We start from the raw sequence: 19306 nt of genomic DNA on the forward strand, positions 1-19306 counted from the left end.
AATCCTGAAGTTTTAAATCTCAGAGCTGACAGTTGGGAATATGTTTTGTTGAAAATTGTGATATGGTGGGAAGTATTTGGAAGCTAGGTAGCATTTTTATGAGATTTATCTGAATAATTATACATTTTTAAACTGTTTTAAAAATGTCACCATCAACTAGCTACAACTGAGTAGCTTTTTCTTTTTTTCAAAGTACTGAGTTCTTATTAATATCATCATACGCTATTTAAATTTCAAAGATTTGTATCATAATTGCTTTATATTCCGTATCTTTTACACTCCTGGTGGTTACATCTTCCCTTCTCTGGAGATGTGCACAGGATACACCCTTTGCCATGACTCCGGATTGGGTCCATCCATGTCTATTAGACAGCGATAAATATATGTCAACCACATTTAATTTTTATCAATAAAAATTTGCTTTATAATGTTGCAAATTGTTCATAAAAAACATATACGCGCAGAGATGTTTGATCTTTTTATCTTTTGTATATATTTTAATTATATTTGCCAACAATCCTAATACTAATTCTTACAGTCTTGTATCTCCCTATATATGAATATGCTATACTTTGAACTATTGTATTAGCAAATGGACCTGTAAGTTAAAATTCTTTATATTAAAAAATGATTGACAGTGTCACTAGATCAATACCAAACCCATAAAATGATAATTAGAGAATGATTGGCTGCTTATAAGCATCATGAGAAAAAAAAATTCAGTTCAATGATACTAGGTATAATTATACAGTAACATCCTTGGCACAGGCACATTCTCAAGGACTTGCCTCTGTCTACCCTGTAATGGCTACAGACATGATTATATGTATGACTAGAAGCCGCCCGCGACTTCGTCCGCATGGAATCCCTATCAATCCCGCGGGAACTCTGGGATAAAAAGTAGCCTATGTGTTATTCTGGGTCTTCAGCTACCTACATACCAAATTTCATGGTAATCGGTTCAGTAGTTTTTGCGTGAAAGAGTAACAAACATCCATACATCCATACAAACTTTCGCCTTTATAATAGTAGTAGGATTTTATGAATAGTACCAAGTTAAAGCAAAGATAATTCAGATTAAGATAACCAATATAAGATGAACTTAAAACAGTATGGCAAAGTGCTTCAATAAGGTTCAGGGTAGAATGGATGTTTGTTAGATGCTCATATTAAACTTTAAATAGCTTATGTTTACAAGTGACAGATCTCATTGATTCTTTGAACTGTGGTCACAGGTAAACCATGTCCTTTTTTAGACACAGATAAAATTAGGATAAACAGCAGATAACCAGAATATAATCTTATACATCTGAATCATATGTAATTGTTATACAAGATGAAAGTACTTCCCTTAGTCACCTTATAAAATTCCAATATTAAAGAGATCAGCTTCTATTCTCATGTGCCTAAACAACATTTTGACACTAAACTTTCTGTTTCAATCAAGAAATACTCAAATATGTTCATAAACAATTACTTTGTGCTGTATTAATTTCTGGGGATAACAAATTTGGCAGTCTTATAAGGTCATTCACCCAACTAAGTACATAAGTAAAATAGGAATAACATATGTATAATGTCCTATCAGCTTGATAGCATTTTTATGTATTGTCACAATTTATTGTTATGTGAATTGTCTGAGGAATCTCAAGATAATTTATGCTAGCTGTGCCCTGGGTCTTTATTTCTTTAATGAGTTAGATAAGATAAGTAAATATCATTATTTTAGGCCATTTCTTTTTTGTTTTCATTGTGACACAATTAGTCAAATACCAAAAATAGTTACAATAGTTCTAATAATAATAAGTTATAGCCGTGTATAATCCAGCAGGATAAACAAACTTTTATATAAAATTCTCTTTTTTTTTTGCCTGCAAAAGTTTTTCACTTGGGCATTAGTAGTGTGGAAAGATTAAAAAAGTGACATTTTACATACTTGCTTGCAAAACAACACTCTTTGCGCATTAGGGTAAAATATATTGCAAAAAAAAAGATTTATTAAAAATCATGTCCTGTTAAGTACTTGCGAAACGGTCTTGTAAGGGCCCATGCACACTACGCAATCTGTTGCTGTTTAGATTGAATCAAATCTTTATCCCAATATGTAACAATGCAAAGTAATGTTTATTAGGTGTTTGTGTGTATTACATTTTGAGCCAGCAAAATTTACCGTTTGTGGGGTTTTCAGTTTAAATTGATATACTTTAAGCGCAACATTTTGCAAATAAAGAACTAGATATGTAATTCAGTTCAGTAAGTGCAGTAGCATAAAGTCAATTCGATTATTAATCCATCCAGCTAAACATGGGCTTTGAGTTGTTTAAGACAGTTTTCTCTGACCACCTCTGTCATATAGCCCCAATAAGCCATTTCTTTTAAGCTATTACACTTGTCTGGTGTAGACGATACGCTGACAAACATCAAATATTTTCGTCGATTTCTACAATGCCAGTGACAGATTAGGCCAAGTCGGCCTTCTTACGCTGAGGTTGTGTGACCTCGAAATCTGTGCATCTTGCTGACTGCATCTAGTCGCCGCAAAAAAACCTAGTGTGCACTAGCCTTTAAGCTGAAACTAATTTTGTGGTCACTCATCTAATGATGAGATTGCTGCATTCATTAAATGAAATGCAAATAGCATTTCATTTAATGAATGCAGCAATCTCATAATCACTACATATAATAATAATTTGCAGTTTTTTTTTTTTAATTACCAAACAGTTTATTTCAAAATTGTAAATAATGCTTTTTTATTTTAATATGAAAAAGAAAGGCTATTTCTGTATGTAGTGTTCAGTGGCAATTATTAGAACTATTGTAACAATTGTTTGTATTTGACTGTTTGTGCCAAAACAAAAAAAAGGAATTCTAACCTAACCTATGTATAGCTGCTATATTTTAAAATTGGTTCAGTAAACGTAACAAAAATATATATCTCACTTTATATATCTAATTTTGGCTTTCACATTGTTTTCACAAATTCTACACAGAAATAGAATCCCTAGTCTTTAAAGTTAAAAAAAGAATAAGCTATATGAGTTCTTTACTGTTTTTGGAAAGTTAAGGACAATACATATATCTACTATTTTTTTAATGTTCTTTTATATTTCGCCTGCATGCATTGTTGTAAAAATCATTTATCACTGCCAGAAACGAGGTGAATGTCTGGTTAAAAATAACAAAGGAAATTATTCTAAAACATATTTTTTTACATAAATAAAAATTTCTAAGGGTCATTGAACTGCAATTGTACAAAAAGTTTTTATTCACACAGCGGGCGTTGCAGTACAATAAAAAATCTGCATTATTAACAATGCCATAAACTGGCAAGTTAAATAAAAAAAAAGTTTTCAACGTCAATTGTTTCGAATGCAGACAAGGTGATGATCAAACCTGATTTTATTCAAATGCAGTACGGTTCAAAATTAAATGTAGTTGTACAAAGACTTTTACCGTCGGCTGTACTTGTCACGCGTATTGTACAAATAGCGGTGTTGCCGTGTAGTCATGCTATGATGGATACTTTTTGTTGCTAAGGGGGTTTTATTCGTAAGTTTCGACGAATGATTGCGAGGAACGGGTTACGTATGAAAATTGGAAAGTTCACAATATCTGAAATTAAAAAATAATCTTGAAGTACTAAACTAAAAAAACAGCATCGCTTTTTAAAATTTTATTTCATTTGAAAAGATCTTGTCATATATTGGTTTAGTCCAACCTTACTATATGCACGTGCGAAGTTATCTTGATTTTTTTAAAGATCCATCCAGTAGAAACAGAAGTGTATAGCACCACTTTCTCATCATCCAGACGTGGGTAAGTCAGGTTATTACGCGGAACGAAGTGACTAGTCTGACCTCTGTGACTCAGTTAGGGGCAAACTGATCCTCGTTCAATCATGCATTATGGTTGCACTAGGATATTAGGATTGCAAGCTAGTTTAGAAATTCGTACGTTTTCAAGCGACTCATAAGACATCCGGTGGCTGGGCAGGTCAAGAGTGGTTCTATTCTATAGTTGTGGGAGCAATCTCTGCAACTTCAAGCAAACGCAGGTGCAATATTTTAGTTAATTCCAAATTCGGGGTTCTAATTTCAAATATGAGCGTAATATTTTCGCCCGAGAGCGGCGCGCCCGCGCCAAGGTCGCTGAGATGTAGTGAAATTAACTTACGACTCTACCGCGCATAGCAACAATGCCTGATTTACATAACTGAGCCTCTCAGCGACTCTCTTAATTAACTTTTAGCAAGCGCATGGGCCTAGGAGGAGTATCTTTGTTGACTGCGGAAATTTTGCGAAATTTGAGGTATGCGTGAATAAACTAAAATTTATTCACGCATACCTACTACCTAAAATTTTCAAAAGACCAAAAGCACAAAAGAACTTAGAATTAGTGCATGAACATTGCACATGCAATGTATGAATGCCATAAAAAATGATATAAAGTATCCACAAAAAAACTGTTTTCTCTCAAACATTTTTCTATAACTAATGTGTAGGGAGAGTTATACCATACGCGAACACATATTTCATCAAATAAAAAAAAGACAAAAGCACTATGGCAAATAATTGACAGACTGAACGCAGTTAAATCAAAGAGCACCGTTAGTTCGCGTGCATTTTTATTTCATTAGTTTTTGCATTAAAATGCTTATATTGTTATTAAAAGAAGGGAAATGTGCAATGAATTTATTGTTTTATAATTTTTTTCATTTTCATCTTAGCTTTATCTATTAGGACAACTAAGTACAAACTTAATAATTACTTACCTCTTACTTGCCTAAAACTAATTTCTAATAGGTACTCCTCTTTTTGCGTTAAAGAGAAATAAATTCCCCAAAGAAATTGTCTATCGGAGATAGAATTGGTGGATTCTAATTACGGCAATGAATGGTTGAAATTAAGTTAATATTATTCGTCAGCACACGAAATGGCACAGATTAATAATCCACATCCCACAGGAGCGAAATATTATGATTTTGTAACTTAATTAAAATCTAATCTCGACTTTGGGCCCTTTGCGTTCGTGTTTACTCATTCCACTGTAAATTTTATTTACCTTCAGTAATTTTATTCATTGTATTATTATATCGAGGAGTATTCCTACTCATGTTTTTCTGATTTTGAGTATCTCGTTTTATTTTGAGTTGATCGTAAAAAGAAAATGATATTACCTATTTGTTTCAGAAAAAATGTTTCGGTACCTACCTACATAGATGCAATCACCTCTTTATCATATTAAAAAGTAACAAAGGCATTACTTCTGAATGTCTATTCAATATCTGCCAATAGTTTTGAGTTTTTTCGTTACAGACATACAAATCTTTTATCTTTATTATAAGTGAGGATTTACAGAATAATAAAAGGAAGTTTTCATTTCGTACATGCACCATCGTTAAAGTATTGATTTTATCCACACAAAGGTTCATTCATAATGGGTATTTCTTAAATCAGTCCCAGAAAACTAAAAAAAGTTTTCATTTTTATGTGGTCTTGCGATGTAGACGTATATTATAGTATACCAAATGTGTATTTTTGGCTAACACCCACGTCCCTTCTTTGAAATTATGTTTATTATCCTCAGCAGAATTATTACCAAGTTCAGGTTGAATTGGATCAGCATTATTTGTGCTGTGAGCCTGTCACGTGCAGATGTTAACCGTACAATCGGACGCCTTGAACGAGGATAGTGAGGACATGTATCCTTTATTTCACAGTCTGCACAAGAAAGCTCCCTAATATTGAGTATAGTAGGTTCTTCAGTGCTCCATATTTACTGATGCATATTATTAGTGCCTGGAATACTTAAAATCTTAACAGAGTTACTAAGCAGATATTCAACCTTAATATCTTGCTCACTGACTTCATATACCAAAAATTTGCAATTCGTTTTGATAACTGAACAAAAGTTTGAAAGTCTGGTATATCATTACCTTTGAGGACATAGTTATTAGCTACTCTTTTCACACCCGCACCAATAGCGACTGCAGGGCCTTTTCCGTGTGTTGTTTCAGTAAAATTCCACGTTGCTGCAGAAATATTTAATAAACGGACAAGGTGTTGTGTGAAAAGATAGATATTGTTCTTGTTTTTGTACTGACTGCTAGGGCCGTCGCTAACGATGTGAAGAACCTTAATATTTTGGTTTGCAATCAAACGAGTTAACGCTTTCTTCAAATGAGCGTAAGGTACTGCGGTTGTGACACAAAAACTACTCACAATGTTAATGATGTTAAAAATCGAAATTATACGCAATTTCTTTTTATATATTTTTATAGAAGCTTGAAGAATGTAAGTTTATCATCAATTACTTTAGTACAATTTTATTTAGTACTATTTGCAATCTGACATGACATTAATTCTAAAAACAATATTTTCGATTTCGGCAATATCACACTACAAGGTTTGTGACATTTTTGACTAAAGATTTTTTTATTATTATTTTGTAATAATTATATATAGCAAAACATTTATTTTAATTTGTTAGTAGAAGTAATTTGCTAAGCAAATCAATATAGAGCCAATTGATTTTCGTTAAAAATAAATGCAATTCTGTAAGAATTCACACAAAAAAAATGTAAGAATAAGAAATACCCTATGTCGTATACAATTACTCATTAGGATAAATCGAGTTTTCGTTTGTTTTCCCCATAACATATATATATATATATATATATATATATATATACACATATATATATATATATATTCAAATTATATATATATATATAATTTGAATTGATACGTATTGCTACTGATTCAGTGAAAAATATCTAAATATATGTAGTACCGTGTAAAACATTTCTCATGTTTCTCATTTCCTCCTATTCTTTCTTGTAATTGTGTACTCCTAATGTTTTGAGGAAATTATATCGATTTATAAAGCCTATAAGTCAAGCATAGAGGAACCATGCCATCTCTAGACCCAACAATTTGGGTTCAGACAGTCAGTTTTATGGTTAAAGAAATTTTATTCTCATGAAAGAATCTACAAATTCACTTATAATGAGAACTTACAAATTAAGGACGGACGCGTACATAAGATTTGGAAATTATAAGTAAACAGTTTTCTTGTAATTATTAACATTGGCCCGACATACCCTTGGCCAGTTTTTTGACGTGTCATCGTCAAAGCGCTCCTTTGTAATTGGATTTCGATGGGTTCTTGCACTGCAGCCGGTTAGCAACAGTTAAGTAATGCGTTGCTTAGGTAATTGTTTCTTTTTATCGCTTGCTTTGCATCATAAAATATATAAAATGCAGAAGTGAAATGTTTAATTTTTAAAACATCGTATAATATATATTTATTAAAAACAATTTGTATTTTTTTGGAATAGCCTTCCCACCTCACCGGGAGGTTTGCGTAATTTTATGTCAATACCTATAATTTATTTTCTGAAAATGATTCAGCTTCGATATAATCCCTTTACACCTGTCTGAATGCCACTTTACCTTTTCCACCAGCCCCCGTAGGATAGCACGCGCGAAGTTGATTTTATCGCGCGAAAAACCATCGCTATCTCATTTCACGCCTTAATAAAAAGCAGCACCAGGCAGATTCCCTTCGTGGATAAAAAAATACATTTGATTCCGCCAAGGACACTTTTATATTCTTAACAATATAAATATAGGTACATTAGGTGCCTTATGTGGAAAATAGGCAAGGTGTCATAACTGAGCCGCTAGCGTTAAAACGAAGTTTGATAGGGTGACCTAGAGGAGTTCGATAGCCTAGCAGTGCATGAGAGTTTGTTGCACTTACACATCATTAACCTTGCGGGTAAAGCGATCAAATATGGTGGAAATTTATCTCTTAGAAATTTTACAGGAAAGGCGAAAAGTGTGACATAGAAATTAATTGTTGATGATAAGAAATGGAACAACTTTATACCTAACTAGATTTTCACTTACTGAAATAGTACTAAATATGTGTATTTAATTTATATAGACACACCTACAAAGTTCAGTAAATGTTCCGTTAACACTTCCACAGCGTATATGAAAAGTAATATACATCTGTATAATTTTTATTTTGTGCGTTTCTTTTCGACCTACGGCAATGTTCTGTAGAGTATGTAATGCGAAATAGCAAGTCTCATATTTTCAATGCATTAATAGAGTGTTAGGATTATTTTCTTTTGCTTCGCTTGCATTTAAATTTGTTCACCTGTTACACTTTATTGCGATCAAGTTTGAATCGCATGATTACCATCAATGTGAGCATACAGCGTGATTATAAAAGAAAACTAAATAAATTTTGAATCTTCAATCTTTTTTGAGTAACTTTATTTAATGTTTCTATTTCAAAAAGTTACTTCAAAAATTGTTTCCTTTATAAAAACACGACCTTTAATTAAAACGGTTAATTTGTTAGACTTAACATGACGTCACTGATTCTCTTGTGCCTACAGAAAGTCAGGGCTTTTGAATAATTGATATATTCAATTCATTTGTGTGTTGCCACGGAACCTTTGTGTCGTAAAGGTGACTTTGAGAAATTCAACACTTTTGACAGCTGATATAAACTTATTTTGTCAATGTCACCCCAGAAAATTCACGTGAGTTTCAGAAAAGATTTCGTGCAACCTTTGTTTTTTTTTGGGCCAAGTATACATTTTCATTCAGACCCTACATTTTGCTAGTCTAGTAAAATATCACAGTTGAGTCAAAATAGATGTAGTTTTTGTATTGATTAAAATGGTGATTCATTTATTCTGTTTTCATGAAGACATGTTAGTCTTCCTCGGTTTAACGTGTACGTATTTATGACATTAAACATTTTTTTTTCTATGCATGGCATATATATATTATATATATACATATATATAATCTTTTATTCAGAAAAATGGTGTGTCTAATCGGTCGGTGGCACAGGTAGGTATACGGTCACGCCTGCCATAGTGAAAAATTGCTAACTAATTTAATATGTTGCCCGCGTGTAACTGGCTGTGCGATGTAGCAAAAGACAGTATAAAAAACAGTAAGGGCAGGAAAAGTTGAGGCTCAACAGAATAAAAAAAAATGATAAACGATTTTTCTGTGAAATGTCCCTTTTCGGAGTTACATTAATTTAATTGATAATAATGTAAACAGCTTAAGAGCTGTGAGCTTATGGCGTGGAAAAATATTGTGGGTAAATCTGCACATACGGGTTACTGGCTGGATGTGAATATGCGTTAGGTTCCCTTTCACATGTTGCGCAGGGCAGACGGTCCGGTAGTCGCTTCGTGTAAATACCCGATTAACCCAATGCAAGATCGTGGTGACGGTGTCCTATCTCCAGAGATTTTAGAACGCAACCGGGAATAACAACAGTATGATATAATTTTTAAAGTTTTCAACACGATATATTTACATGAAATTCACCAACTTATTGTCTTCACTGAAAAATATCGCCATGGCGTCAAAATCTAGGTACAAGCTGAAAAACTGCAACGCAAAAAAACTGTAGACTGAGCACTCATTTGGCTCACTTTTTATGTTACACCATTGTTCCTGTTCCGCTTTACAACTCCGCTCTTTGTATAATACAATGTGAAAAGTCATCTTTTCTGTCTTGCATCGCAATTATATGTCTCAAGACTTCTTTTTTTATGTTTGTAGGTGCGGTAAAAAATGGCTCGATGATTTCACTGAATTGTGTGTTAGAGTTGATAGTACTGTCTTTACTTTTCTCTTTGTTGTCATAGTGCATGTAATGGTAATGGTAAATTTATGGTTTGTTGGTCTCACGCAAAAGAATGTCATTAATTTGATTTTTATAAGGATTGTCTGAATGATGCAAGTTGTTAAGTTCTGTATCTGTGCTAATTTTTTTGACTTCGAGCATTCCTATGTAATAATCTCATACATATATATATCATCACGTCTTTATCGCTTACGGGGTAGAAACAGCCCACTGTCTCGCAAAGACTGAGAGACCACGTTCAGCTAATAAAACAATTACAAAAAAAACCTATCTTTTATAGTTTCATATTAAACCAAAAGCATAATTTAAAGTTGTTGCACTAGGTGGAAGTATTTTTCTTTTCGCGCTTAGTCGCTTCTTACGGCAATAAGATGATGAGTATGGTCCTATTCTACAATATTGAGAACTTTAATGTGATTTATTTCCAATTAATATTATAAATCAATGCACGGTCTTAAAAATTGGGTTATGTAATAACTTAATTTCCTCTTTAGATGATAGAAAGTAATAGACAGTTCCGGCAAATTTCCGACCTTGTTGAAGCAAGCTCTCCTGTTTTTTATTGAATTTTCCCAATAACTTTTACCTCGCAAAAGGGCCATGTAACAAACATTGATTTTCCGCCAATGTCTAGAAGTTTTTACCGAGGCAGAACCTAAAAATTGACATTATAAGAAAGAAAAATTCTCTTGCCCAACTCTAATAAACTTGGCATACTTATTTAAGGCGATGGTCTAGCAACCTGTCACTATTTGAATCTAAACGCCATCATTGCACCTTACAGCTGAACGTAACCTTACTTTTTTTTTCGACCGTTGGCTCTGTTTAGCCCGTAATAGACAAAGACGTTATTATATGTTTGTATGCATGTATTATTGGGCCCGTAGATTTAAAGTAGGTTACCACTTACAAATAACGCTTTATTCCTGACGGTAAGTATAAGATAATAATATAAAGTTTATAATCAAAATTTTCGAGGCCATTCAAGGGGTAAGCACATACTACATATTTCCACTTGATACCTACTACTTTAGCATCATCCATATTCGTAACTCTCTTCAAGCAAGCTCGTCGGTTTCGGATACTCTATACAATTGTCGCTTTCAGCATTTTTTCCTCCAACAGCTTAAGCTTATTAAGCATACCCAAAGAGGGTTGACGTCAAGCAGGCGGCTGGTCGTAAAACTGAAGCTAATACAGTATGATTAGTGATAAAAAACTAACATACTGTGCCGCCCCCACGTAAATAATGGGGATAGGTAACAACAAAGAAAAGAAGCTGTTTATCTGGATTGAGATTTAGAAAAAGTGGCACATTGATATTCCAACCATCCAAGTTTATCACCCTTTTAACTTGATTAACTCGAAACAACTGCTTGCTTTTCTAAAGATCTATTATTTTAAAGTAAAATGAACAGTGCAGTCCCACGATAAGACTTGTAAAGTTATGGTTTTTCTTTAAGGCCCAAGGTTACAGACGGGTGGCAACCGGCTGTTCGCAGCCAGGTTTCGGCACAGCGTGGTACCATCCGGTCTTAGAATTAGTTTCACGAATCATTGAGACAGCAATGACTTTAGTCTGTGACTAGGTAGTTTTTTTTTTAACTAACGGTCTTAGGATTAGACCTTATAGATTGCTACCCTAGTAAACCGTCACGTCAATTCTTCCATCCTTCATCTTGAAGAAGACGCTCAAATCGACATACTCAGTGGAAATACTTTATTGGGTTAGACCAATACGACCTTTTTTTATTTCATATTTCATGTTTAAGTATCAGCCAGTTACTATTTAATTATATGTATGGATATAAGAAAAAAGAACCATTTCTAAAGTTTCCTTTCATCTCTGCGTGTTCCTGGTTGTATAAACCACCACAAGTCCCCAAAAGAGAATACTAATACCATGCAGTTTAGACCTTATACATGCATATATGTAGTCACGTCTATATCTCTGGCCGAGTAGGCAGAGCCAACACACTCGAAAAGACTGAAAGGTGACGTTCAGCTGAATGGCCTCATGATGGAATTGAGATTCAAATAGTGACAGTTTGCAAGATCATTATAACCACTTAAAAAGTTATTTGGGCTTTTAATTTGGCAAATAAAATTATCACAGTAAACATTTGAATCATTAAATTTAAATGTACGAATTGAAGACGCAAATCAAGTGATTTTGTATAGAAATTGCGAGGTCGCCTTCGTCTCCGACGTTTCAATTGAATTGATGTTTAAATCACGACGTTTCCTATGATTTGTGGGGCAATAAATGTAAAATAAAGTTATTCACAAAAATCGCACTTCATAATATAAACCAGCTTCACTCCTGCGGGAATTTCCAAAAATGGTAACTCCTGAAAGATATGTCTGTCTCTGTGTCAATTGTCATCAAATCGGTCAGTCTTGAGTTTATTCGTTACAAACAAAATACAAATCTTCAACTTATTAGCAGACTACGCGACTTATTTTGCGTATCGATTATCACAATTCTACGGAAACAGCAAATATTTATTTATTAAAAAAAAAGAAAATTGACCTTTGCCCAGGTTTCACTCTTATTTGGAGTAATAAAACTATATGCGACTTTTATTTAAAGGATGTAATAGCTAGATACCTGTGTAAATTGAGACAGATAATTTTTATCTACACTCATTATACTCGTGATCTCTTTCTGTGTTTGGGTTTTTTGTGGTGGGGGGAAGCACTAGAAGACTTGCTGGGCATGGCAACCGCCACGTAGCAACAGGGAGCAGGGTGGTCCTCCGGAATGGAACCGGCGAAATTTTGCGGCTTCGACCACCGCGCCACCTCCTTTCAGCTTGGATGTTATTTCAAACTTTGCGGCTGTTTGAATCTGTTTCCTGCGCTTTTTTTTTGTAGCATTTGAATTTGTATTTTGTGAAGTATGAAAAATTAGAAAAAAAAATTACAATATGAAGCTTGGTTAGAGTGATACCGACAGAAAAGCTGGGATAAAGTTATATTTAGTTATATCTATTGATTAGGCTTTCGTTTCGCGGTTTTTATATCATATTAAAAAAAACCTCTGATATTATACATTGAGTTACCATCTTGGATCATTTAGTACCACGCTTGAAAATAACGTCATTATAAATGTTGTTTTACCACGAGTTTGCAGACAGTCTTATTTCGATTTATTATTAAAAAAAACACTAGGTTACGTGCCCGGTTTTCATTAGGTTTTCACAATAGGCTACAATGAGCTAGTGCCTACACGTCTAAGTTATCTAGACGCAGTTGCGCATACAAATGGCTGTCTCCACGTGAGTCTAATACCGACGGAACCATGTTTATTTATCAAAATGGCATAAAGTTCCGTTAATGTATGTTATGAGTTTTGGTGCTATGCCAGTCGATAAATTCTAACACACAATGTGGCGTTGGCTGGAACGTGATTCTAATTTTATTCTATTTAAGGAATTCTAGACCTTTCTTGGTTGAAATCGGATAAACCTTTAACCCTTAGTCATAGGGCTATTTTAGTTTAGGCTGTCTACTTTATGGAACTCGTAGAATTTCGCCTAAACCGTGTTGGTCAATAGTGTGTTAAACCTTATCTTATATTTTTATACAGACAAGCTTTTGCCCTAGGCTTTGCTCACGCGAGAATTTTAAGTAGTGTGATCGAGTTAGTATTGCATAAATAATTTTATCGTCAACAATAAATTAATGAAACGTTCTAATGAACACGTGCCTATGAAACATTTTACAAAAGGAACTGAAATGAATTCTTAGAAAACTTGCGATACGAGTCGGATGTTTCGTCAGTAATTTTAATGTAATATTGTATCATTAAAATTCCATGAAAACTGAATATAATTTTGACGTAATTAACACTGTTGCTAAGATAGATTTTTAAAACAATTTTGCACTCGAAAACCTATTTCCATTTAGCGCAAAATAGCGAGAGTATAGAAGAAAAGTAAAATCAGGCATTTATTTAAAAAAAATAAGATTATTGCTTTTGTACAGGTCTACATTTTTACACCTTAAACTATTTTTTCAACAGAAAGAGTACCTACAAATTTAGGTACCTTGTTTATTTTCATGCCCATTTTAGTGGATTCTATTTCTGCGTTGTCTATCATACCATTTCCTCATACGATTGTCTCGTACGTAATTCGGGGGTAATATTAGCGATAGCGAAACTAAATTAGGTGAAATACGTCTAGAATTCTGACGCGCGACATTGGTTTTATGAAGTATTATGTCTGTATTTGCAGTCGCATAGTTCACGGCTCCCGACCCGATATATCTAGTATCCACGTGGTGGCTGACGCTTTTGTCAGACCGCTAGGGTTGCCAGCCGGGATAATTATTTTTGTAAAAGTGTATTTTTATTTTAGGCCTAGACGGACGTGCGTTGATCATGTCAAGGGCGATCTGGAAAGGTCAGCATGACAGTAACCAAAACTGATCATTAGTAGATGAAGCAAAAGAAGTATGCCGGGATCGTGGCACTTGCTAAGATGTAGTCTCTGCCTACCAGTCCGGGAAAGAGGCGTATATATATGCAATTGTCACACGCCAGCTGCAAAATTGCGATCGAATAGGTATATCTACTAAACTTGTTCAGATGACGTTCCGTGAAATATGTCGTTGCATCCTGCATTCCATCTATAAAAACGTGGTTCTACCCCGTAGTGGAAGTCAGTCTATATCTTTTTACTTGCCTCGATGCGATGAGTGTGGCGCGGAAAAATCTGCGGTCACACCTTTGATGTGCGTCAATGTTTAATTTCATATCGCTAATCTAGACCATTATTTTTATGAAAATCGTTATCTCCCAGTTCACCGCACCCGATTTGACTTTAGTAGGCTATGATTATTGACGCTTGCTAAACTAAATAGGGTTGCTAAATGGCCACAATTATACGACAAATATACATACGTACAATTATACATAGTTATGACCATTTTATATACTTATATGTATGTTTTTGTTTTTTATTTTTATTTTTTGTGACCTGTGAACAGTTTGTATACACTGGAATGTAAAATGTGGTATTTTGATTTCCTGGCAACCCTCTTGATTCGACTGCATTAGGTAAAAATAAATAATTATTCATGATATGTAGACTTTGATGACGCACTGTCCAATGCTGTTTTAGTGAAGAAAAATGATTGACGTAGACAAATAACATTCGCTGCCCTTCAAAGGTTAAAGGTTGATACAAAAATGTGTTCTAATGCCATGTACGTATAGAATCAAAATGAACATCTAAATATACAAAAGAGGACACTGACTGATTGATTGATTGACGTATCAACGCACCTCCGAAACCTCTAGAGATATTTGGCATATAGGTCTCTTGGCGCGTGGATTTTCCGGAAATTACCTCAGAATTTAGCCGGATTTTTCTAACTATGCGAGCGGACTCGCGGGCTTATTCTACCACACTATAATAAGGCCCATTGTTCCTTTGTTACCCGACGACACAAGTTGCGTTATGTTTTCGCGCGTATCTAAAGGAAGCGTACTCTGTTTCTTTGCTGTCGAATGCTCATTTAAAAACTTGTATCATTGGCATTTGTTCTACTTTCTAATAAAAATTCTAAGAATAATCTTTTATTCAGAATCAAACATTTTATGTGGCACAGTGACTGTAGGCTATTCTTCTTTTGAAGTTAATTATCATTATACCGGTTTGTTAACTATTATGTGTAAAATATTTAAAATGAATGGGTTTTTCTGAAAATCTTATTCTTATAATCTACATCTTATATATTTAAATGAGCAATTCTTGAATGTATTACTATTTTTTTTTCAGAATCACAAAATGTTGTTACCAATTTCAATTGCGTTTTCAAATACCTTACTTTTAATGTTGTATGTATAATGTTTGCGAATTAACTGTAACCTTATTGCAAATTATGTATAAAATTAATTATTATATTAATCTTTTTCATAGTTATGTGAATTTTACATCTTTGTATTTCATCTTCGTTATTTCTAATATTCGCGTTTTATTGATAAAAATAACCGCGATTCTCATATTGTTTAAATATATATAACAGAGTAATAAAACTAGAAAACTACTATTGGTGCGCTACCAAATTTAGACTTACACAGTTGCAGAGGTACATACCAATGAAACATTTTTCAATAAGAATTATTAACGATACAATTCTATACGTACATCATGTAAATACGTAACAGACTTGGCTCAATTCCACTGATTAATTAGTGGCATGATGTTTCCAGGGTGCAAGGGTATTGTGTATAGGTATAATGTTCCAATCATGTAAATCACGTAGCATTTATCTAAAGAATTTTATATAAACGAATATCTTGGTCTTTATCTCATTTAGACCGGTATATGGAGTGACAATTTTAAACCTTAGCTGTTAGATTAGTTAAGAATGATAATAGATGATGCATACAATGATGGACAACATCGTGAAACATTACATTTAATCAATTAACGACTTAAGCATTCATCCATTGTTGATTCTTAGGAGTCTGTTCATCAATAGAGGTGAGCATGTTACATAGACTAGTAGGAGGATGGTGCATCCATAGCCGTCACACTTCGAAAGATCCATGTAACCGTGCATTAATAAGACGATTTTAATAATATATTCATATAAAATAATATAAATTAATTAAGTATATTTTTAAAAAGTCGTCAGAATTTTGGTGATTCAGGATCATAATGTTTAAACGTCTACAGCCTGCTTATATCGTTATATGATTGCAACTTTCGCATGATAGATCTTTAATCATATTCGGTACTAATCTTCTAATTCAGCGTAATTTTCCGCCCCCATTATCCTCGTGTCGACGTGAGCTGGTGTTCTGAATAACATACAACAGCGATGGTACACAAAAAAAATCTCAATAATCCTACTAATATAATGTATTATAAAAGCGAAAGTTTGTGAGTATGTCATGATGTCAGTATGGATGTTTGATATTCTTTCACACAAAAACTACTGAACCGATTACGATGTAATTTGGTATGTAGGTAACTGAAGACGAATAACATATAGGCATATTCCTCTTATCCCGAAGTTCCCGCGATATTGATTCCATGCGGACGAAGTCACGGGCGGCCTCTAGTATATAGATACATAGGAAGCGTTTAAACCATATAAACCTTCAACAAATCATTAGGTTTTTACTTACAAAAAGGAAATGGCCAAGGCCCTCCGAGTATACATTTGCAGATTGTAATATACTCCAAGTCCTATTATAAGTGAAAATAACATTTTGACTATTATATTTTTATTAATTTGACAATTTTTCTAATAAATTTAATATTCTTGAATAAAAGGAGTCAACTACTAGAAATAAACAAAATTCGTCAAAGTTACAATGAAGAGATTTAAGTACCAATAGAGAATTCAATAAAAAAAAATAACATTGAAGTTAACGAAATTTATTTTGTACCTATACAAAATTCGTGTGTACGCAATCAATTTTTTTTTTATACCGTTGTCATTTATTATGAAAACCATGGCTATGCAGCGTCATATTATATTAATAAACAGCACCCATATTTACCGAGCGTTATCTCCGCACCGTCGTTGTTTTGCGTTCGGATAATCTCAAGATGGGTTCAAGCAACATGCACCAGTCACCATAAACACGCCCAGTTGGGCGCATAACGATGTTCTCAGTGGGCGTGTCAACCTTGTTCTGTCACAGTTAAATTTAACATTCTAATTCCCCCAAGCGAACCGCTATTTAGAAGCAAGTATTGTAAGGTGGCGTACTGATTTGCATATAAGGTCATCTTGCTTGAGACGCGCATGGAATAGTGTGATCCATGTTATTTACGAACATAGGGTCATACATATAATCACGTGTTTATACCTTACAGGGGAGATAGAGTCAAGTCTCAAAGGCACTGAAAAACCAAAGGCTGTAAATAAATGAAATTCCAAACAACAAAATAATTTGTCGGTCGTGGTTTCTAATTATACGTCCGAAAAATGGTTACAATGGGAATGAGGCGTGATTTTATGATGTATGTAAAATGGTTACAAAGAAATAAACACTCGCCTTCACTTTAACTAAAGGTGGGGTTAGGTTTTGTAAGTGAATTAACATTATTATTGATATTCATTATATTTTGTTCTAACTGAGCATCTGATTGCGGATTCCACAAACTATATATAAAAACTTCTACTATTCTTCCTGGTACTGAGTGAATAACTGACTGACTGACAACGCACAAGCCAAACTTGAAATTTGGCATGTAGGCTCTTTATGTGGTAGGTATAGGGGTGCGCTTAGAGGGGATTTCCCATTTCCCGAAATTCCCGCGGGAATGGCAATTTACTCGTTGGTTCGTTCGTTAAACGCAAGCGGATCCGCGGGCTTTCTTTAGTTTTCTCTAAAATTTGGCAAGCCTTCTAGTTGTTGGAAAGGATTTTGACACGACTGCTTGGCTTCATGAATATAGGTTTTTAAGTTCCCAACTAAGCTTGGATTAGACGTTGTCACTTTGCCAAGATGCATCCGGAGCAGAGTGTCAACGGTCATACTATCAGTGATTACTGTCTGCCTTTTTAAAGTCATAGAATTAATAATTGTACAGAATGGACATTTAATCGACGTTAGCTGAGATTATTTTACATACAGCATTTTAAGTTTAAAAAATGCTTAATGATGCAAGCAACACTTGACGTGAACCTTTGGTCTTAGGACATTTTGAAATATAAAATTTATGACCTAATTTTTGTGGTTATGTCATACTCACTCATCGATCGATCGATTATATTGGGGGTAACTCATACATATTTCCACACACATCCTAATATAATATAAAATACATTTTCCTGTCAATATTTTATAAATGGATTTTTTAATATTAATGACTTTTGTGAAAGTCCTACATATATTAATGATTGAAACCAATTTTTTATAATGTTTTGCAGTTATAATTCACATATAAAACTCTTTGTCTTTCTAAAGGGACTTTTAAGATAACCTTTGTTAAAGTCTATGTATCATATGAACAAGCTTAATAATTCCAAATTAATTTTACAGTTAGAATATTGTTCCCTTATACGTTAACCTAATTTTCCTGAACGTAAAATCCAGACATCACTGATAGGCTGATAGCGATGGGATTCCCCGCCGAGAAGCTGGAGGCAGTTTACAGGAACCACATAGACGAGGTGTACAGGTTCCTGGAGCAGATGCACAAGGACCACTACAAGATTTACAACCTCTGCGCCGAGAGGTCCTACGATGAGAGCAAGTTCCATTATAGGGTAAGTTCTTTTCATACATATATATTTTTTTTATTTATTTAAACATTATTGTACAAAATACAAATAGCACAATTGGCGGACTTAATGCTAGAAGCATTATTTACTAGTCAACCATTGGGTCTGACAGTATAATTACGTCTATATCACTTGAGGAGAAGACACAGCCAACAGCTTTAAAACACAAATTTAGATCCTCTGCACATCGCCCCCATGAGTCGTACTCGGTATTTCTTTTTGATAAAGTTTGGGTTTGTTGGTGTCAATTACAAATCTTGGATCATTGTCCAAATTGCTGAAACTGATATATTTTCTTGTTGTCAGCAACGTGCTTCGTCAAGTTGTTACACAAAGTTCTAAACGTAATTCGATGACT

General features: G+C 33.9%; 1 protein-coding gene across 3 annotated transcripts in view; it reads left to right on the forward strand.

The window, feature by feature from the left end:
- Nucleotides 1-19306, forward strand: part of LOC106138829 (uncharacterized) — a 55911-nt gene that overhangs the window by 1805 nt on the left and 34800 nt on the right. For all 3 annotated transcript variants that reach the window (XM_060948945.1, XM_060948946.1, XM_060948944.1), the window contains exon 2: nucleotides 18761-18933. In XM_060948945.1, the coding sequence (XP_060804928.1) occupies nucleotides 18761-18933 (173 nt within the window). The remainder of the gene's footprint in view (nucleotides 1-18760; nucleotides 18934-19306) is intronic.

Source organism: Amyelois transitella, chromosome 17 (genome assembly GCF_032362555.1).
Source record: "Amyelois transitella isolate CPQ chromosome 17, ilAmyTran1.1, whole genome shotgun sequence".
Lineage (NCBI taxonomy): Eukaryota > Metazoa > Arthropoda > Insecta > Lepidoptera > Pyralidae > Amyelois > Amyelois transitella.